General features: G+C 36.7%; 1 protein-coding gene across 1 annotated transcript in view; it reads left to right on the top strand.

The window, feature by feature from the left end:
* The window catches only part of LOC126379766 (B-cell receptor CD22-like), a 107520-nt gene that overhangs the window by 38509 nt on the left and 44766 nt on the right, over positions 1 to 24245 (top strand). Inside the window, exons 3-4 of the mRNA XM_050028584.1 lie at positions 9778 to 9986; positions 18964 to 19074. Of these exons, the coding sequence (XP_049884541.1) occupies positions 9778 to 9986; positions 18964 to 19074 (320 nt within the window). The remainder of the gene's footprint in view (positions 1 to 9777; positions 9987 to 18963; positions 19075 to 24245) is intronic.

The raw sequence follows: 24245 nt of genomic DNA, 5'->3' as shown, positions 1-24245 counted from the left end.
TTACAGGGATGTTCGTAAAGAATTTATCAAAAACTTCAGCTACATCTTTATCTTGTTTAACTAACCCAGTGCCCGATTCTATATTGTATTCTAATTCACGCGGTTTCGAAGCCTTTGTTTCACTATTTATTACTTGCCAAACTGCTTTTATTTTATTATCCGCGGTCTTTATTTTACTACTAATATGCATCTGTTTGGCTGTATAACACACTCTTCGAAATATTTTAGAATAATTTTTGACGTAGCTTTTAAAACTATCAGTGTGTGTATACGTTTTTTCCTCATATAAAGAATAAAGAGTATTTCTACTTTTGCGAATGCCTACGGTAGCCCAGTCACTGAACTTGAATGATTGACTGTTGGTAACTACCTTTTGAGGAAAATTATTTTCAAATTCTTTATGGATTATAGTAAAGAAATCCCTGTAAAAATCGTCAGGATTGTCTGTATCAAAGTTTGGACAAGGTAAGTTACTAATAAGACTATTTCGATATTTATCTATCCGAGTATCAGTGATGGGTCGTGTACGAAATTTAATTTTCTGAACATTTTTAAGTACTGGGAAACTGACCAGCTGCCCACTGTGATCTGACTTAAAACAGTTAAGCATACTGTTATCTTGGAAGTCACAATTGCAAAAAACGTTATCTAAACATGAGGCAGTTGTTTCTGTAATTCTAGTTGGCTCCATAAATATATTAACAAGGTTAAATGATGTAAACAAACTTAGAAATCTAGTTGTAATTGAATCTACTTCATATAAATCAACGTTAAAATCTCCACACACTATAATGGCTTTATTACTTTTAGATATGACCTTCAGTACATTTTCCATCACTGATTCAAAAACTGTGAAGTTAGCACTGTATGGGGGTCTGTATACGGCCACAACAATATGTTTCTCTGTTTCTATACATGAAATTTCCATAGTGCCCTCTATCGAAAGTCCAGTAATATCTTTGCGTTCTTTATATTTTAAACTATTTCTGATAAAAATAAGGGAGCCACCGCGTATTTTGATCTTTCGACAGAAAGCGCTAGCGAAATGATAATTTTTAAAACCGAATAACAATTCATAATCCTTCAACCAGTGCTCAGTAATACATAAAATGTCAATAAAAAATGTCTCTAAAAATAATTCTACGTCTAATTCTTTGCCAGAGAAGCCTTGAATATTTTGGTGAACTAGTTTTAATATTCCAAGCTTCTCTTTTGTCTTATTGTCTAGTTTAAAGATGAAGTACCATTCGTGGTACATGGCTGACTACCGTCAATAAAAGATTTTGTACTGTAGAAGACAGTACAGTCAATAAGTTTACTGCCTGGTCTGGCAGATGTCTCTTTAATATAAAAAAGTAGTACCGAACATATAATTTTTTTAAAGTACTTAGATAGCTATATTCTATCTGTCGTTATTATACAATTTTGAATAAACTTATTCAAATCTAAATAAATAATATTACTATGATGACAGGTTCTGTTGTAAAGGTGTTGGTTGAGAGAAAATATATAATTATTTTCCTCACTAGCTAATGAATTTGAATATGGAAATGAACAAATAATTAAGTTTCCACACTCAACAGTCATTAGTGACCTATGATACCTAGTCAATTGCTGTTTTGTGAGCCCTGTACTATTGCCTACTAAAAGAATAACGGTAGTGTTTGCATCATATTTACACTGGAATAATTTTGTGATGATTTGCGAATATGACGCGCCAGGCATGCACACATTAACAATGTCATGATCAAAGGAGTTTTTTATTTCAGCGATATGCCTATTTTATTCGACCGACGATTCATTCATTTATTTTAAAACTTACGGCTGTCAATCATCCGTCCCTTCCCTTTTTGGCGGATAAGAAAATATAACTTAAAATAGAATTAAATGTCTGCAGGAATAGGGGGCAATAACCGCAAAAACCTCAAACAATGTATAAACACGGTATACACTTTGAAATGTATTTTTTTATAATTTTAATATAATGTATAATTAATAATTTAATTTAATATTATAAAATTTATTAATTAATAACTAATATTATTATTATTTAATTAATTTATGATTATTATTTATTTATTTTTTAATATTTTTTATAATTTCTTGATGATTTTTTTTATCTCATCCGCATTTTTCTTGCAGCCGTCGAAAAGAAGCTGCTGGAAAAACTTCCATATAGGGCCCTTAGACATTTCACTGTCGTCGTTTGAACTTGGCTAACCTCCCAGAAGGCTTAAGCCTGCAACCGGTAAACTACCTACCATGGACAAACCAAGACACAAAAGCAAACTTAGATCAGAGCGCCTAAGCCCTGCGACCGCTAAGACATACCTACCATAGACTAAGAATTACTAACTAAGCCGTTCCCGCACCGCTCGTACCGCTCTGCTTACACGGTATCGTATCCTGTTGTTTGCACAGACCACGACATTGTATGCAGCGGTGGATTAAGTGTCTTGCTTGCCTGAAGCACTTTTCCTTTTCGGTGCTCTTCCCACATTTTTACTTATTTGCTCTCAGTTCGCAGGATAAAATAGCGTAATGTTACTATTTTTTCCACCCTCTAATATATTGACACACATACAACAGATAATTTTCCACAAAAAAGAATTATATTTAAAATTACAAACACGTAAATTCAAATTCAAAAATATCTTTATTCAGTAGGTAACATAGTTACACTTTGAATCGCCATTTTTTACATAACGAACGTCTCATCCGCCTAAAACTACTACAGCTTCTCACCACCTGTATAGCCGTGGAAAAGAAGCTGCAAGAAAAACATCGGCACAGGGCCGTACACGGTCTTTTTAAAAAAAAAACATAACATATTGTTATACAATTGAGTAATTTAGCTGCCTAATATCAGTTCTCAGACAGTTAATCCCATGCATTCAAATCTTCAAAATAATCACTAACCTTATAATAACCTTTTTTGCAAAGTTTAAGTGAGATCATATATGTTCTTTTAAAAATTAAACCAAATTGTTTAACTATGGCGTCTGGAAAAGGAGGTTCAGAAGTGTCTAAGAATAATATTTTAGATAGTAGAGAGGCCGGAATGTCCTAAGTTCTTAGTTAGTTTTTACTTACGACATTTCAGGCTCTCTCTACTCTGTAGTGAAACTTTACAAGAGCAAGGTCCATTTTTAAATGGCTGTCCTATTTCAGGTTTACAATATTCAGCATTAGTTATCAGTTAGCATACGTTGCATTCTTGACTTTCTAAGCCTAAGCTTTGTATACAACTGAATGGACTGATTTTCTCCCGGACTTAGGACTGTTTGGAATAGGCTACTTTCCAACTAGTCAAATCAGGTACTTTTTACACGGAATTACTATGGTATTTGTATGAAAAAGCACTGTGACATCATAGAAAAACGTGATAAACTTACTTTTGTATACCTACGTAAATGTCAAACAGCAATATTGCTATTTGAATAGAATAGAATAGAATATGTTTATTTATCAAAAAACTTAAACATGTATACATTACTGGCGGACCCCGCACTAGGGAAACCCTGTATCGCGGAGGTCCTGAACATTTGTTATTACCAAACATATTTAAATAAACCGGCGAGCTAGCCTTTCATAACAGTACTATTATAAGATATTAATATACAATTTAGAATAAACAAAAGTAAGTAATAGAAAACAATAAAAGACTTACATTTTATATGGCACATTTCACGACAAAGAAGAAGATAAAAGTGCAATAAAAAAAAAAGAACTGAAAACTTAAAAAACTAGTTAATAGAACATAATAGAAAATAGTAATGAAATGAGTGTCTTGTGATGTGAGGTGTCAGTGTGCGTGATTGTGAGAATGTGGATGAATGTTTGTGTGTATGTGAGTGTGTGTGTGTGAGTGTGTGTGTGTGTGAGTTAGAGTACGTATAAAGTGTTACGATAGAGACTTAATTATGTTTTCCGTATCGTCATACGATAGCTTAGACAGCCAATTTTTAATTTTAGTCTTAGCCTCACGTTGGTTGCAGCGTTGAATATTGCAGTATTTGGCTACCTGGTTATAAATGTAAGGCTGCATGAATTCTGGTAATTGACGGGCAAATGATGTATTAACTTGAGGGAGTATGACTCTAAACGTACGTTTTTTTAAAAGATCCTCAAAGTCTTGTGATCTACGTACCTTACTATGCATTAGCAGGGTCGATTTTAATAAGTATAATTGTCTCACGGTGAGAACTTTAGCATCAGCGTATAGTGCACTGGTAGAATATAAGAATGGTTTTTTAGCATGACTTTGAGTACGGACCGTTGTGCTCTTTCCAATTCTAGCATAATCGTGACACCTTTCCTTCCCCATACGCTGTTGCAGTATGTTATGATAGATTCACAGAGGGACTGGTAAACCATTGTAAGAATTTTGACGTTTGCGGAGTTTCTAAGTAACTTCATAACATATATTTGTTTTCTGACTCTACATATTAAGTGTGAGATGTGCTGGTTAAAAGATAAAGGAGATCATCGGCTCTCCATACTTTGGCCGGCCCAAATTTGAAAGTGCCGGCCAGAGAAAAAAAATGTGTCGAACCTTTCGAGTAGATTGCTCTGAACATTTTTTACTATGACACCAAACGTGTATAACCATTAGTTTGGCTTTAATTGGATTTTAAAAATCACGATTTTTCATACATTTTGTAAAAAAAAATATTATGTCCGCTGGGAAAAAAAGGGATACAGGCGTATTACAAAGGACCGTTAAAACATTTATTAGTATGGCGCCAAACTTCTATGACCATTATTTTGACTTTTATTGGACTTTCCGTTTTGGTTAATATGTTAAAATGCCGGCAATCGAAAAAAATACGTCGAATCTGTCTAATAGTTGCTTCTCAATATTTTTTAATATGACACCAAACATCTATGACCATTATTTTGACTTTTATTGGAATTTACGTTTGAGTTCAAATGTGAAAAGTGCCGACCAGCAAAAATACCATGTAGAGAGTATCGAGTAGATGCCTATTAACATTTTTTTCTATAGCACCAAACGTGTACAATCATTAGTTTGGCTTTTAGTTTATTTTAAAAATCTTGATTTCTTATTAATTTATTTTGTTTAAAAATAAAGTGCTTTGGGCAAAAAATGCGGTGCGGCAGATTACAATGGACCTTTAGAACATTTAATAATCTGGCGCGAAACATTTTTGACCATTATTATGACTTTTATTCGTCTTTCTTTCCGTTTTGGTTCAAATTAGAAAATGTCAGCCAACGAAACAAAATAAGTCAAATCTTTTGGTAAATTACTTGAAACGTATTTTTTTACTATATTACCAAATGTAGACTTTGGCGTTTATTGGACTTTTAAAAAAATCTTTTTTTATATACATTTTAACAATGACGACAAGCAGAGCTTTCCCAATGACTAGTTATTAGTCAGATAAATTCTTTGTGTTATTGTTTTGTGTGTTGTTAGGTGAACTTCTATATTAATACTATCTTATTTTAGATACGACGTTGGCTGTAGTTTTTGCATTCGACTCAACGTTACGGCCTAAGTTTAGGTTGAATTATGGTATTGATTCATCTTGATCGTAGATGGTTACCACCCTCCAAAGATAAGCATGCCATCTTGTGACGAAACTCGTATTTTGGCATGACGTCTGAAGAAGCTGTTAGGGACTACAGGAGCCGGGCAGTTATACTTTGCATGTATGCCGATCACAATGTCCTGATGCTACTTGGCCGATATAGTACAGTAGATACCTCACATTTCTTAAAAAAAAAATAAGCTTCTAAAGCGTGTATCACCATCAGGTGAGATAGTGGTCAAACGAAAACTTATTTTTGGTTTATAAAAATGTGTCCAATGACAACCACGATATTACGCCTTTACTTGCATTATCGCCAGATAAAACTTTTTTCGCCAAAGTGTAGGTATCTATGAAAATTCCAGATTTTGGAGAAATCTAATTGAGTTCAAAATAGTGGTCATAGACGTTTAATGTCATAGTAATAAACATTCTGACGATCCTTTAAATAACGCGCCTGTCATATTTTATTTTATAACAAAATAAATCAAAAATCGAGGTTTTAAAAATCCAACAACAGCCAAACTAATGGTCATACACGTTTATTGTCATAGTGAACAATGTTTACAGGTATCTTCTCGATAGTTTTGACATGTGTTTTTGCTGACCGGCACTTTTCACATAGAAACTAAAACGTAAAGTCCAATAAAAGCCAAAATAATGGTCATAGACGTTTGGTGCCATAATAATAAATGGTCAAATGGATAAGTTTTAACGGGATATACCAATATTGTTTCTTGGCCGGCACTTCACATTTTCATCAAAATGTATGAAAAATACAAGTTTTTTTTTTAATTCGAATAAAACCGAAAATATTGACGCTACAGCTTTGGTGCCATAGTAATAAATGCTCAGACGGATAAGTTCTAAGGATATATACCATTTTTGTTAATTGGCCGGCACTTTACATTTTCACCAAAAATGTATGAAAAATTCAATTTTTTAATTCGAATAAAACCGAAGATATTGACCCTACAGCTTTGGTGCCATAGTAATAAACACTCAGACGGATAAGATCTAACCGAATATAGCAAAATTATTTTTTGGCCGGCACTTTGGCTTCTGGGCCGAAATCCGATGATCTCCTTTTGGTCAATATTAGTACCTAGGTATTTAATGCAATCAACGCGTTCAATTTCCTGACATGTGCAGTGGATAGAATTTGAGCATGAAGAGTGAAGCTTAATATTACACTGTGAAACTGGAGCTGAAGCCAGGGTTTTGTGGAAACAGATGAGTTTAGTTTTTTGAGTATTTAATGTAAGAAGATTATTTTCTAGCCAGTTGTTAGTATTTTGTAAGCCACGCGTTGCATTATCAAGAGTATCAGACCACGTTCTATTGTGAAAAAGCAAGACTGTGTCATCAGCATAGCAGATAACATCTGTGTTAGCAGGAGCGTTTGCGTGGATGTCGTTAATATACGCTAAAAAGAGTGTCGGCCCTAATACACTGCCTTGTGGTACACCGTATTCGATTGGGAGTTCGTCACTTAACTCGTTATTTATCTTAACACACTGGCGTCGGTTAGTTAAATAGCTTTCAAACCATAACAGAGAGTGACCTCTAATACCTAGCTTTTCGAGTTTTCCTAGGAGTATTGGTACTGATACAGTGTCGAAGGCTTTGGCTAAGTCTAAGAAGACCCCTGCGCATTTTTGTCCTTCGTCTAGATATTGAGATATCAATCTGACCAAAGCTTCTACAGCGTCCTCAGTTGACTTATTGTGCCGAAACCCGTACTGTGAATCGGAAATCAAATTATGTTTATCTAAAAAGGTGACTGTTCGTTTATTAACAATTTTCTCGAGAAGTTTGGAGAAAATACTTAATAGTGATATCGGTCGATAATTTGACGGAGAGTTCTTAGGACCATTTTTATATATGGGAACAACAGTGGCCAGTTTCCATTGTTCTGGAAAGACTCCTGAGGAAATGCTAAGGTTAAAGATGTGGGTTAACGGTGGAATTATATATTCCCGAACCTCTTTGATTAATGCAGGACCAATACCATCCGCTCCAGGAGCACTGTCATTCTTTAGCCCTAGTATGAGGTTTTCAATTTCACATTCGTCTGTAGGTTGGAAGAAACATGAGTCACTGGCGTTATATGCGGAGTTGGTTAAGTTTACCACTGGTTGGACTCTGTTCAGTTTGTCTAAAAGTTTGTTGGCCAGGTTCTTACCAATATTTGAAAAGTATTCATTGCAATGATTTAGGGAATCTCTTGAGCTAGGTTTGGCACGTATAAGGTCTGTGGGAGTGGTATCTTTTGGTGGACGCTGACTTATATCTGTTATAACTTTCCACAGGCCTTTTGGGTTATTCTTATTACGTTCGAGCTCTCTGCTTTCGTATTCACTTTTTAATCTATGGAGAAGATCTGTTAAAAAGTTTCGGTATCTCTTGTAAACCAGTTTACGGACTTCGTCATTAGGGTGTTTTTTTACTTCAAGGTGTAGTTTATCTCTGTGTCTCATGCATCTAACTAAACCTGGAGTGATCCAGGCTTTTAAAATGACTTTTTTTTTACTAATTTGATGAGTGGTGGAATTATGATCTATAGTTTTTTTTAGAATGTCGTAAAACACGTTTAGTGCTTCGTTTACATCTTCGGTTGTTGTAACAGTAGTCCAGTCACTCGTTTTAAGTTCGGCCGCAATTTTTTCATAGTTTAACTTGCGAACTGTACTCCTAGGATTTACGTGTTTGCTTTTTGTGATAGATGTAGCCATCATAACGAAGTAGTGGTCAGTAATGTCCGTCCTACAAACTATCCCTAATGGTTCTTGGAAAGAGTCTTTAACGAAAATATGATCGAGACAAGAAGAGGATCTTGTCGGAACAGTGATTGCAGGCATTAACCCAAATTCGGCTAAAAGACAGATATATTCAGAGATATATACGTTGGTAGTATTCAAGATGTTTAAATTTAAATCTCCTGTCAGGATTATTCTTTTATTTTTATTCTGGTTTAATATATTGTCAAGGGATTGTATAAATTGATTTGTTTGTTTAAACGAGGGTGAGCGATAAATAGCTATTATAGTTATTGAGTCTGAGAGTTCAATGCACAGACATTCTGCTTCTTGAAACACTGGTTCGGACACAGTGGCACTCCATTCGTTTTTAACGTACACTACTATTCCACCGTTTTTGTTAAGGTTGAAATTTGTACTATAGGACTTGTATCCCGGAAGTTGTCCAATGATAGCCCCTCGTGCTAGCCAACATTCAGTCAGAATAATCACGTCAAATGATAGGTTCAAACGATGAAGCGCAACTTCAAATAGGTTGAAGTTGCACTGGATACTACGAATGTTGAAAGATAACACTCTGAAATTTTGATTATCTGTCAAGAGTTTCGAGCAGTTTTCTAGTGAGTCAGTGAGCTGACATTCAATTGAAACATGATTGTCAATATTGGTTAAAAAATCGTTGTTTAAAGGGGTCATTTTTAATGTTATTATTAATGTAGTCTAGGAGTATAGGACACGCGTTTCAATGAATGTCAGGTGACTCAGTGGGAAGATTAAGTTAAAACTATATAACAATATATTCGGGAGATTATTAGAAGAGTGTAATACACTCGTGGAAGGTGTTTGAGTTGGTGCTAGGCGTATAGTTTGTTTAAGTCGTTTAAATAGGGCTATCGGATTAAATGCTGCAGTATGTATTTTTATATGGGAGGAGTGTACTATTTGAATAGGTTTTAAATGTTTTGTACATGAACCGCATCCGAGGAGAATGAGAAGGACGTATGGAATTACAAACAAGTTAGATAAAAAGCGGTTAATGCTAAGCAGAAAGTATGTTGTTCTGTATCTCATAGTATTCAATTGTAGATATCTCGACTGATTAGTGACAGCGGTATGTATTTTTGTGGAGACGAGATGTGCTATAGGGTGATCTATGGTGTAATGTATAGGGGCGAGGTGTTTTGAATGAATAATGAATGTGTTGAGTGTGATGAGTGAAGTGAAAAATAGAATTGCTAGAAAAAACATAATACAAAGCAAGAAATTAGTTATTTTGAATCTTATAGTTTTCAACTGTAGAGACGTCGACTGTCGGGGGGCCCACTCGCAAGTTGGATGCATTGCTTCAATGTGGCCTTTATTTCTTTTATATTTTTGACGTGAGTTATTGTAGATTTGCCGCAAATGGCATTCCTTTTGAGGCCCCCACATCCGAATATGAAGGGTTTCTTTGCTTGCAGCTTCGACGTGCGAGGCCGCGGCTTCAACAAGGCGCTACACTGGTCCGACCCCCACACCTTCGGCCAACGGGCGTACTTCGTGACGATCTCCAGGCCGGCTGCCCTGACCATTGACGGGGTCCAACTGGACGACGAGGGCCTCTACCGCTGCCGCGTCGACTTCAAGAACTCACCTACACGGAACTTCCAAATAAAGCTCAATGTTATTGGTGAGTGGCTTTCTTGTTCTAAGATAACATAAATAGCCTGCATACGTCTTACTGTTGGGCACAGGATGTGGCGGATCCAACTAGTTGGTTAGCTAGTTCCGCCCACATGCAACAGATGGCGCCACATTCAATAATGCAGTCTTCAAGCAGTCGTGAAACGCGATATCGAAGTTTACACAGCAAGACGCATATATACAACTTCCAACATAACACCGTTGGATCGTCGATCCCTAGTCACTCTACCAACATGTGGCTAGCGGGGTTCTATGATCAGTTCGGTACCCCGAAAACATCCATTGGCGGCAGCACCCCCTCGCCGCCAAACTGGTGACCCCGACGTAATCCAGCTAGTTCCGTCCGCCACATAGGCATCCCCTCAATTAATCCAGAGGGGGAATGGAGCATACTGCACCACGCTGCTCCAGTGCGGGTTGGGCTAGTATCCCGAAACCAATGAACGTGTCTCCCGAAGTACGGAATCTTACTTTTTCGGACAATCAGGTAGTTCAGCATACAATGTCCTAATGAGTCCAAACAAAGGATAGACTCAAAAGTGATTTCGACAATATCGCCAGATCGTGGCCATAACGCTCTAACCACCAGACTATGAGGCTGTTTCGGTGATACGTCAGTTATAATATTAACAGGGTTTGTCTGTAAATATGTATTACGTTATGGATACAAGTTAAGTATAAAGGGTGTTAGTGACATCGTAACGAAAACTTTGAACGATGATTCAGACCATGATTCTGAGTTGATATCAAGTGGAATTTTCTATCGCAAAAGTGTGGAACTGAAAATAGTTTAAGGCGGCCTATGTCCACCATTTCCTGCTCGAAGACGAACGTGAATAATTTGAATTAAGAACTGTTGTTAGAAAATCAAAATTACTACTATTGTGTGAATTGTGAGGTGTGACCTCATCAACCCTGGTGTCAGGGTTATTATTGAGCCACCAAAGGCCCTGACATGGCTCATGTAACGACTACTTACTTACATCAGTAAGTAGTAACCGGCACCAACGGCTTAACGTGCCTTCTGAAGCACGGATCATCTTACTTTTTTGGAGAATCAGGTGATCAGCCTGTAATTTCCTAACCAAACTAGAGATCACAAAGTGATTTTTGTGATATGTTCCCAACGGGATTCGAACCCGGGACCTCCGGATCGTGAGCCCAACGCTCAACCACTGGACCACAGAGGTCGTTATGTCGTATGGTAGTTAATCGAATCATTGATCAACATGGAAATTAGCACTCGTTTGTATTCGAAAATGCGATGATTGTCAAAGGACATTAAGAAAATGGAAGCACTGTATTCGTAACGAATCACACGCATCATATTACCTATTGAATGGGGATTCCGTGAACCGGCTTGCTGTAAACAAGTAAACAAGTTAGTGAACAGGGCTGCTCTACTTTTTTTTTAATTTTTTTTCTTGGTAAAATGAGGCAGCCCCAGAAAATAATATAATTACTTGTGTTGCGGTTCTCTCGCTCTTACCCAATTCATTATCATTGAGAAATTAAAACTTAAGTAGGTATGAAAAATGTATAAATGAACAAGTATTGAAGCAAATTATGCGCATTCTCTCTCTTTCTCTCTCTCTCTCTCTCTGTCTCTCTCTCTCTCTCTCTCTTTGTGTGTGTGTGTGTGTGTGTGTGTGTGTGTGTGTGTGTGTGTCATCATCATCATCATCAAGCCGTGTCCGGCGATGGCGACTCCTAAATGTCTATCCCAGGTCGATGTGATAGGCTCGTGTGTATGTGTGTGTGTGTGTGTGTGTGTACATTGCGTACGTTAACATATTTTTTATTAGGTTTTCAAACATGTACATTCAGGTGACATCGTAACGAAAACTTTGAGAGACGATTCTGACCGTCGCAAAAGTATGGAAAAGAAAATAATTTAAAAAGAAGACACTAATTTTTGGTATAAAATTTCCGACAGGAATTTCCACTTGATGTCATCTCAGAATCATGGTCTGAATTATCCCCCTCAATATTCGTTACGGTGTCACTAATACCTATACGTAAGTACTTGTAAGGGGTGCGGTGTAAAAAAAATTAGTTGGAATTCTTATTTAGATCATATGTAATTGAAAAAAAAGGTTTAGTACCAGGGTGCCTATTTCAAGATAGAAGAAAGATAATTCTAATTTATAGAAGGAAACAGAATTCCACAGTCTCTGCTTACTTCGGTAGAAAATAGGTAAGTTTATGTAATACTTAAGTTTCGATATAATTTTCTCTAAGATATGAGTTTCCCTAGGCACGAGGAAGTCCCTTGAAAACAAAATCATTAAATTCAATTCAATTACCTAGTATTCATATCGTCAAGGCTATACCATATCTCAACTAAATTGGCGTATTTATCTTTTTCTTTACTTTTTATTTAATGGACCAACTACTTAAAAAAGACCTATAGCAACATGAGGGTACAGTACAATGATGCGTTTCGTATCCTCATGCGTTTGCCACGTTGGTGCAGCGCGTCGAGCATGTTCGAAGAAGCGCGTGTGCCGGACTTTTTTGCTGTCGTACCTAAACGTGTGGCGGGATTTTGGACGAGGCTTAGGGCTTCAAACAACATCATTTTGCAGAAAGTGTGCGAAGGGGTCGCCAGTCCTATTTTTAAACACTGGTGGTCTTTGCACCGGGACGCGAATAGGAAATAGGTATTTTATTTTAATTTATATTGTATGTTTATTTTAATTCAATTTATGTATTATGTAATGTGTGTGAGTCCTATTGACTTTTAATAAAGGATTATTATTATTATTAATGTCATCATCACCAGCCCATTAACGTCCCCACTGCTGGGGCACGGGCCTTCCCTATGGATGGATGGGGAGACCGGGCCTTAACCCCCACGCGTGCCCAGTGCGGATTAGTGGTTATTAACGACTGCTAATGCAGCCGGGACCAAAATGAAAACTTTTTTTTTTGTGGTCACCCATTCTATGACCAGCCTTTGCGAAAGTTGCTTAACTTCAACAATCGCAGACCGAGCGCGTTTACCGCTGCGCCACCGAGCTCCTCTATTTAATGTATATTTTATATTTTAGCTTAATATTACAACCATAACCATTATCTGCCAATGACGTTTTCATCTTTACATTGACATACAATAATATAATTAATTATTAGTATTGCAACATTTACGTTCTGTTCAATTTCCCATATCAAAATTACGTTTGCATTAAATTCGCCATGTTTCCGAATTGATACGTCAACGTGTCATTTTCGTATCATTGCGAATAGATAAACATGTCCGTGGAATATTAATTTATGAAATAAACCAGTAAGTATTATTTGGCACTGTTCAGAATACATTTTGATAATTATTCATTTCACTCATTCGGCTGGCAATTTACATTTATGCCAAGTAAGTCGAACATGTTTCAAAGGCCAATTTACATAAGTTCTTGGAACTAGCTATCCGTGGCGTCCTGCGCGTGTACTTTGCTTGATCGTTTATTACATTTGCCAAACCATTGGGAGCAATGCCTCAAGGTCGCGGAATTGGAAATCGGGTGCAGGTATAAAATATGTGGCGAAATCGTGGCCCCACCTACTGATGAGCTATTAGGCCCTTCACCCACGCTGAAATTTTGCGAGGTGGTCGCGATGCGGTCGCGATGTAGTCGCGATGTGGTCGCGAAGCGGTAATGTGCGGTCGCTAACTGTGTGCCTTCTCCCACATAACCACCATTCAGTCGCGATGCAAACGCGATTCAGCAGTTCTCCTATCTGTGTTCGCTGATGCTCTATTCTCCACTATCGCCCTACCTTCCCTCCATTCTTCCGCCGATGTCGTCCAACATGTTTATGCGTTTGCATCGATACAATCGCGATGCTGTAGCGCCTTGTAGATGCAACAACATCACGACAAAAAGTCCGTGTGAGATGGGCCTTACACTGCACGATCCCGATGCCCGAGCCCGAGTTCTGGTCATGACGAGTTCTGAACATGCGGAACATAACATGACGAGTTAGGAACACGACTAATATGGGACAAATCGTTTGAAAATATAACTGTGTCACCTACTGAATGAAGTTTTTTTGTATAAAGTGAAGACAAATGGTAGTAGTGTGTTGGGTATCAGGTGCTTAATTTACACTTTTCATATATGTATACAGGGTGTTAGTGACATCGTAACGAATACTGAGGGGGATGATTCAGACCATGATTCTGAGTTAAAATCAAGTGGAATTTTCCGTCGCAAAATTCATGTTTTTTTTTTAGTTTTTTTAATTATTTTGAATTCTATACTTTTGCGATCGAAAATTCCACTTGATATTAACTCAGAATACTGAGCTAAATCAGCCCCCTCAGTATTCGTTACGATGTCACTTACACCCCTTACCAGTACTACAGGTAGCCATACAAGTAGGTATGGGTGTTAGTGACATCGTAACGAATACTGAGGGGGATGATTCAGACCATGATTCTGAGTTGATATTAAGTGGAATTTCCTGTCGGAAAATTTATGATTTTTTTTTAATTATTTTCCGTTCCATATTTTTGCGACGGAAAAATCCACTTGATATCAACTCAGAATCTGTACGTATATAAACTAAGAGTTTGCTTACCACAGCTGCAATCACCTAAACATAACTTATTCGGTAGAATTTCTTGTTATATACTTATTTTCTTGTTTCATAATTTTTAGAGCGTGAATTTTCCGAAGTAGGATTTTAGTTTTTTAAACTTATATTGTTATTGAATACTTATCCAGTTTCTTTTCAAATCCAGAAAGGCACAGATGATGTTTCAAATAATCAAATAAATTGAACCTACCTACTAATCTAAAATCGTATTCTGGATACGATCGCTTGTATGCCTAAGTTCACCTGATATTTTTCAACGACTTTGTTCATCTCTAAAGGACCATGATCGTATGTTATAACTGTATGAGACCATGGGTCATAGATGGTTCACAATAGAGAGTATGACAACTTGGAATCGGAACGTCATTAGACGTTCTGTCCTTGAAAGTGTTAATAACTCGAATTCCGGCTAAACCCTGCGTATTTCGAGAAACTCGCCATAGAACAAAAATATCTACCCAATAAGACGCTTCGAAGGAGATATGTCTGGATTCTGTTGGTGGAAGGGGACGTTTTGACTCATCGTCCTTTGCCTTCGCATTGTTGTAGATAATTGCTCAAGCTCTGGGGGGTTAAAAAGGCCACTTCGAAGCAATTCATCTAAAAAAGCAATATTGCTATTTGACATTTGTGTGCATTGCGCACTTACTATATATATATTTACTTACTATATTTATATATTTATAAGACACGTTCTACGATCTTGAATCTTAATTATATAAGACTAGATATCTCATAATTCTTACCTTAAGTTCATATCCATCTTAGGACTTCATACCAACAGTGACTGCAAGTTGTTTTTGATTACATCATTGTTTCAATAAGACACGTTAGTTTTGCCTGAAGGTAGATTAGATCCGACTGTAGTTTCCATTAGTGCTCTAGACCAGAGATTCTCAATCAGTGGGACGCATCCCGTTTGGGGGTACGGTGTGAAGCAACGGGCGCGACTACCTCCTGATTGAAGCTGAAAACTTATCGTCACATAATAAAATGCACTTAACGTTTTGTGAATATTGTAAAAACTGTCAGCAAATATAGCGGTCGATTATATTAAAATGGGTTTGATATTGCTGTAAGGGGAGAGATTGGAAATTTCTAGAATTAGTATCGCCGTTGCTGATACTAATAAAGGTACGAGATGTTTCTTTCTGACTTGGCATAATTTATCTGTAGTAGTTAATGCCATCAAAAGCAAACCTACAATAATTGCGGTAAAAAAAAACTTGCCTTTTTACGCCATTAAATCAGCCGATGAGCAGATCACCTGTCACCATACGATATATATTGATATACGATAATTACCATCATAGGTTTCTTATGTTAGGACATCGTATATTCCCAATTAGAATTCCCAGTCGTGAATTTTCGCATGTTGAAATTTAATACTCGCGAACTAACCAAAAAGTATGTTTTAATTTTTGTTTATCGACTTATGAATTCGTATAAAATAAAAACGCCATTATTTGTCGGGAGTAAGGGGAGCGTAGATTTTGGTATAAAGTTGGGGCACAAGATAAAAGGTTGGGAACCCCTGAGCCACACTCGTAGCTAGCGGTAAATGAGCATTTATTTACGTTTGAATAGGTTAACTGAAATCGGTGTAGCGTATCCATGTTACGAATTGTCCCTTTGTGTTCTCATTTAATGAATTTCTATGTATGTCAGAACCACGGGTGTACGTCGTAGTTACTGGACAATTTAGTTTGTAGGCACACTACGCTATAGGTACACTACGCCATTATGTACACTACGCTATATGTACACTAGGTACACTATGCCTATATTAGAAATACTGGACAATTTCGTTTGTAGGCACACTACGCTATAGGTACACTACGCTATATGTACACTACGCTACATGTACAGTACACTACGCTATAGGTACATTGAGGTCAGTGTACCTAAAAAGTTATTCATAATAGCGGTTGACGAAGTCAAATCCGCGGGTGTATTGTCGACGATTTCTACCATTCGGCATGTAGTTATTGGCCCTTACTGGACCAATGTTATTGATTAATGGTTTTGAATAGTTTTTAGTAGTATTATTTTATATGACATATTATATTATTGGGGTTTGATATGCATTGTTAAGATGGTAATGCGCTGGATGACCTAATCAAATCAGACACTCTTTAAGAAATATAAATACAATTGTTTATAATGATACATCTTAGATTGGCTTTAAGTAGTTAACGCTATAAAGGGAAATCTACAATAAGTCACGTCAAAATGCGAATAACGAAACTAGCAAGCGACGATTTAGGTACACGACGAATACGCATAAGTCCTACTATTTTTTTTATACTTTCTTTCAAATTCAAATTAAAAAATATCTTCATTCAGTAGATAACATAGTTACACTTTGAGTTGTATTTCTTTACACAACGAACGTCTTATCCGCCTAAAACTACTGCAGCTTCTCACAACCTGTATAGCTTGGAAAAGAAGCTGGAAGTAAAACCTCTGCGCAGGGCCGTAACCATTCTTTGTTTAAAAAAAATATATAAATGTTATTCAATGTAGTAATTTTGCTGCCTAATGTAGTGTCCAAACAGGTTAATCCCTTTCAATACCACATCAATCATGGTCCCCAATGCACTAAATGTTCAAAAACTCAAACTTCAAAAATATTTATTTTTCAAAAGTTGCTTACAAAGTTAGCGCTTTTTGAACGTCAAAAACTAAATTACATATTTATTTAACTAGCTGTAAAACTACTACCACATCGGAATCTGTAATGGTGAGGGAAATACGTGGCCAGAAAACCTCCCAGCACAGGGCCCCAGTCCTACTGTTTCATGGTTTCCTTTCTTTTTTTAAAATCCAGTTTGTGTTACAGAATTTATAAAATTAAATACAATAGTATTCCAATTACAGTCGGTGGAAGGAAAGTGAAAAATAAAGAGTTTATGTGACTTTATCACAGAAACAGTGTTTTATGAGCTCCCTGACAGAAGCAGGCCTGTCCACATACGCAGCACCCGATCACGAGTTGAATGCTTCACGTTATTTCGTTAAATTCCAATTCTATTTCAATTGCCGTATTGCTCTGTATTGGGACACTCCTGGTAGTCATGGAGGTACTGTTAACTGGTTGATTATATTAAAATGGGTTTGATATTGCTGTAAAGGGAGAGATTGGCCAATTTCTAGATCTAGTATCTCCGTTGCTGGTACTAATAAAGGTACGAGATGCTTCAATTGCACTTTGATAACTTTAATTGATAACAGAAATGCAAACTTTTTGAAATTTATCATCTTTTAATAAAAACTGATAGGTATATAAAACTGTTGTATAAATTCTTGTTAGCCATTTTATCTTTCTTTATAAACAGAATATGTTTTATTTGTTTACATTTGAACTGTCTGGGAACTGATATTAGGCAGCTAAATTACTCAATTGTATAACAATATTTTATGTTTATTTTTTTAAAGAACGTCTAGGGCCCTGTGCCGAGGTTTTTCTTGCAGCTTCTTTTCCCCGGCTATACAGGTTGTGAGAAGCTGCAGTAGTTTTAGGCGGATGAGACGTTCGTTATGTAAAAATTGACGATTCAAAGTGTAACTATGTTACCTACTGAATAAAGATATTTTTGAATTTGAATTTGAATAAATATTGTGGTTAACTTGAAGAAAAACACTTATTTGAATACACATGACACTACGAGATTTGTTGTTTAAATTGTAATAATGAGGGTTAGGTTAGAAATATCAACTTCTTATTAAAACTTAGATAAATAAGTCTTAAAACTCTTTTAAAATAAATAACTTAGACAGATTTTAAACTAACGGAAAACATTTTTTTTATTTTTTTTTATTTTTTTTTTTTATTTTTTTTTTTATTTATGAATTTGAATCGAGAAAAAAATAAGTGCGACATTTTATCACGTTTTTCTATGACGTCACAGTGTGCTTTATAATAATAATAAAAAATAAAAATTCTTTATTACTCAAACAAGGTACAATTTAAACATTTTAATTTCTCATACAAATTTCATAATAATTTCGTGTATTGACGTTTAGTAAACTTTCAGGCTTTTCAGGCTTGAATCACTTGTCGGAAAAAATAAGATGATTCCGTGCTTCGGAGGGCACGTTAAGCCGTTGGTCCCGGTTATTAGCCGTAAAAACACCTCCACCAACCCGTATTGGAGCAGCGTGGTAGAGTATGCTCCATACCCCCTCAGGTTGATTGAGGGGAGGCCTGTGCCCAGCAGTGGGACGTATATAGGCTGTTTATGTTATGTTATGACGTTTAGTAAAAAGTAACCGATTTGACTAGTTCGTTAACATAGTGATGTATGTTATCGATTCTTGTCTAATGGTACCTACTTATAAATCTTTTTTTTTTTGTTGTCCAGTACCTCCGCACCAGATGTTGCTCTACGACAGCGCCGGAAAAGACCTCGCGGGAGTGATCGGCCCTCTTGAGGAGGGCGGCGACTTCGCACTCACTTGCGAACTGAGAGGAGGTAAGTACTAGTCTTCATCATCATCATCATCAGCCCATTAACGCCCCACCGCTGGGGCACGGGCCTTCCCTATGGATGGATAGGGAGATCGGGCCTTAAACCATCACGCGGGCCCAGTGCGGATTGATGGTTATTAACGACTGTTAATGCAGCCGGGACCAACGGCTTAACGTGCCTTCCGAAGCACGGAGGAGCTTGAGATGAAAACTTCTTTTTTGTGGTCACCCATCCTAAGACCGGCCTTTGCGAAAGTTGCTTAACTCCAACAATCGCAGACCGAGCGCGTTTACAGCTGCGCCACCGAGCTCATCAGTACTAGTCTTAATGACGTCAAAACATATGAAGTAGGTAATATTAGTACTCAATCTTCTAGATAGATGACGCCGGCGTCGGTTTAGTAAAGTAAAGTAAAGTAAACCTTTATTTGTGTGAATACAGTACATAATGATGTTATACAATACTGAGGCACATGTGTATTCAACCTGCATGCAAGCATACAAATATTTGATTTTTACAATTTCAGCAATACAAATAACAGAATAAAATAGATTTCAATTTTACAAATACTCAGTCACCCAAGGATAATATTCTTTAGTCAATATTTTTATCCCTATCTAAATATTCTTTCACACTATAAAAGCAATGCTGGAAAAGCCAGTTTGTCAAAGCAGATTTAAATTTAGGCATTTGTGTCATTTTTAAATTTTAATGATGATACATAGATCGAAAAGAATTTCGCATGGACAGGAGGAGGGCCCGGTGGTTTAATGGTTAACATGCTCGTCCCGGTTTGACAAGAGCGGGTTCAAGTCCCGTTGAAGTTAGATTTTTTTTTCGATTTAAATTTTCTCTTTTTGACTTTCCCCGGCCACGGATAAGTGTTACAAAAACAAAAGTCATTTGAAATAGGTAAGTCTTTTCTTCTATCGTATGGGTTGTGAGACCACCAACCTCAACAACCCTGGTATCAGGTTCATTATTTAGCCGCCAGCCCCTGATGTGGCTCATGTAGTAACCGAAACTAACGGTTTAACGTGCCTTCCGCTACAGCACGGATAACCTTCGCTGATCAACCTGTAATCTAACCAAACTAAAAATCACACAGCGATTTTTGCGATACGTCCCCACCGGGATTCGAACCCGGCCCACCGAGACCGTGGCCCAACGGTCAACCTCACGGAGGCCCTTTATGATACTTAATTATAAATATGTACCCTACTTTACAAATGTATTGAAGAATCTTACTGACTGACCAGAGCTAGGATATTTTAGTGAAAACTTTTTTAGTTTTTATTACAGAAGGATGAAAACTTTTTAAACTACTTTGGTACTAAAATCATAATTTACTTAATATATACCCTCATCATCATCAATTTAAGAGCCACGCTCTTGTCGGTGTAGCATTTTCCATTCCAATCTATCAAAGGCCAATTCCTTGACTTCCCTATAAGATACGACGTTAACCTTTTCTTTAATCTGTTCCATGAAATCTCTTCTTGGTCTTCCCCTTCCTCTCTTTCCTCTGCCTTTCCTTCTATGATGTTTAGGTAAACCCTACATACATACATACATAAACTCACGCCTATTTCCCACCGGGGTAAGCAGAGACTATAGAATTCCATTTGCTTCGATCCTGACACACTTCTCTTGCTTCCTCCACATTCATCAATCGCTTCATACACGCACGCCGGTTCAGAGTAGATCGTATTGAACCTTTTCTAAGGACATCTCCAATTTGATCATCGTAAGTCCTTCTCGGTCTTCCTCTGCCAGCCCTACCATCAACTTTCGCTTTATATACCGCTTTTGCAATTCTATTATCCTTCATGATGTCGATAATATCCTTCATGCTCATGTAGGTAAACCCTACGATACCTTATACGTGGTTTGAACGTTACGTTACTACCGGAATCTTACTAATATTATAAATGTGAAACTTTGTGAGTATGGATGCTAAGCTTATACATCAAAATAACACAAAGGCTTTAACAATTAAAAAAAAAACAGAAATTCTTATCGCGGAAACCGAAATCCACGCGGACGAAGTCGCGAACGGACGGTAGTATAGCAATAATTTGGGTTTGGGAAATGACTTCCGAAGTACATAATTGGGTTATTAATGTATAATGAGGGTACTTCAACCCCTTAGCCCGGTTCAAACCGGAGGTCAGATCCGGCAAGCAACAATGTCCACTAAAAACAATAATTATAATTATTATATAGATTATAAATACTAATCGGTAACTTTCTAAAAAACTAAATAAATATATAAGTAATAAATAAGCTTACGGCATCCCAGTTAGTTTCTCCTGTCTACGAAATATTGTTTATTTAATGAAAATAGCGTAATATAGTAAATGGTTTAGATATTATTAAGTACTTCATAATAATCACGGCATTATGCTGAGGGAGATCCTTTTTTTTATTTTGGGCGCCTCCATTGTGTATTTAATGTCTGTATTATTTGTCTTTTTGTCTTTGTTTTTTTTTCTATTTTTTTTTTTTATTTCTGTAATGTAAGTTTGTAAATGTGGCGTCTAATATGGAAATAAATATTTTCTTTCTTTCTTTCTTTTTAATCTGGGGTAATCTGTTATTGGCCTTACGTTTAATTAATGTTATACAGTCGTACATGCATTTATTGTAACGCTGTTGATTATCCAAATAAAAATAAAATAAAAAATAGAACAGACTATACACGTTCCGTTGATATTTTTTTTATTTACCAGCGGAAAAGTTAACATCAATATTATTCCTTCCTAACCATTTCGCTTCAATCAAAGTTGATCAAATCTTTTATGTTCAAGTTTTTGTACAAGATATACTCAATAACACAAAACTAAACTTCACACACATTCTTTTGGTCGTAGTGACGTCGATTCTCGTGATTGATTCAGACGGTGAGCCAGTTAGATCAGTCAAGTGAGGTGAATTACGTCTTTAACTTTATTTAACTTTTTTTTTATTTATAAGAAGCAAAGTTTTACAAATTAATTGTTGAACTCTGATAAACCAAACTAAGCACACAGGCCTGTGACTTGGTAATCGGGGTTCGGCCACTTGAGCTATAAGATTAAACTTAAATTATAATGTAAATTAAGAACCAATACAGTAAAATGACAAAAGTAGTAGAAAATGATGTTTACTATTTAAAATGTAACATTAAATTGTAACTATGATAAATAAATAAAATAATAAATAAATAATAAAACAAATATGAGCGATTACATTAGAGACTGCATGCACTGCATACAAAAATAATCACAATGTAACAAGCATTAATTAAGTAATTAAGTAAGAATATAAAAATAGAATCGGAATCGGTTGCAGTGTGTGTGTGTGTGTGCGCGTGAGCGCGCGCGTGTGTGTGTGTGTGTGTGTGTGTGTGTCTGTGTGTGTGTGTGTGTGTATGTGTGTGTGTGTGTGTGTGTGTGTGTGTGTGTGTGTGTGTGTGTGTGTATGTGTGTGTGTGTGTGTGTGTATGTGTGTGTGTGTGTGTGTGAACTGAGAGCTTTACTAAGAGCAAATAAAAACACAACACGTTCCGCTGCTCATCTTTCTGGACATGTCGTAAAATCCGACAGGAAGAATTGTGTCCTTCCAAACATGATGGATCTACTCTGAACCGGCGTGCGTGTATGAAGCGATTGATGAATGTGGAGAAAGCGAGAGAAGTGTGTCAGGATCGAAACAAATGGAATTCTATAGTCTCTGCTTACCCTGGTGGGAAATAGGCGTGAGTTTATGTATGTAACATGATGGATAATTTAAAATACATAATAACGGGTTCTTACCGCGTTTAAAATAGGGATATGAGACTCCCGATATTTTGACACTGTTGCAAGTGCCATGATAGTAGACAGATAATTATGTCTGCCCGTAGAAAATTATGGATCTACCTACTCCACTCCAATCTCATCAGTCATCCCGTGATCATGGCGCGGTGGGGACATATCACAAAAATCACTTTGTGATCCCTAGTTTGGTTAGGACATTACAGACTGTTCACCTGATTGTCCAAAAGTAAGATGATCCGTGCTTCGGAAGGCATGTTAAGCCGTTGGTCTCGGTTACTACTTACTGATGTAAGTTCGTAGTCGTTATATGAGTCATGTCAGGGGCCTATGGCGGCTCAATAATAACCCTGACACCAGGTTTGATGGGGTTGGTAATCCACCTCACAACCCACACGATTGCCCTTAAGTAAATTAAAGACAAAAAAAAACCCACACGATAGAAGGAGTACTAATCGCCAAGCATTAACAAGAAAGTATCAATATTTCTCATCTTACAGTCTTTCAATATTACCTATCCGTACTGTAATAAGAAACGACGTTTGACCTTATCAAGAAAGTATTTCGCAGAAATACTTTTATTTCGTTCATAACGTGTCAACTCACTGATTCAATCTACTCGCGGCAGCTCTATCTCGGAGTATGACATCAGTTATGCCGACAGGCTCACAAAGAGTACTATACAGTATACAGAAACATAGGGAAAATCGGGAAACAACTATTAGTGTAACAAATAGCGCTTCTGTTACAAGACGCGATCATTTTTCTTTTAGACGAACAGTCAGCGAAAGAAATAAATGGTAGTTATAATGCGAACCGGTTACGTTTCCTTTTGTCAAATTTGCTTCGTTTGCTTATAAGCACACTATATTAAAATATCTTGTTGTTTTTCCGCGTCTAAAATATTCTTTATCATCAATTTAAGAGCCACGCCCTTGTCGGTGCAGCATTTTACATTCCAGTCTATGGCCAATTCCTTGACTTTATAAGACACGATGTTAACCTCTTCTTTAATCTGTTCCATGTAAGCTCTTCTTGGTATATATTATATAATTTTCTTAAGTATTGATAAACACGACACAAAACAAAAAATGCATAACGCCTATATCCCTTAAGGAATAGGCAGAAGATGTACCCACTCCTCGCCAGCTATGTTTAATTGTCTCATGTAACTGTATTTCAGGAGCCAATGACTTCCCAAATTGATATACTTACTTCATTATTGTTTGAGTTACAATAAGTAATATCCTATTTACTTAATAACTATGGTACTAACTGAAAATGTGCGTGTGTGTGCGTGCGTGTTTGTGTGTGTGGATCAGGATTCTATATTAACTTCTTAAGACTCACAGAGAAACGTCCCACTGCTGGGCACAG

This window comes from Pectinophora gossypiella, chromosome Z, assembly GCF_024362695.1.
Source record: "Pectinophora gossypiella chromosome Z, ilPecGoss1.1, whole genome shotgun sequence".
NCBI lineage: Eukaryota > Metazoa > Arthropoda > Insecta > Lepidoptera > Gelechiidae > Pectinophora > Pectinophora gossypiella.
Note: the sequence above shows the minus strand (reverse complement) of the source record. Positions and strands in the feature narration are given on the sequence as shown.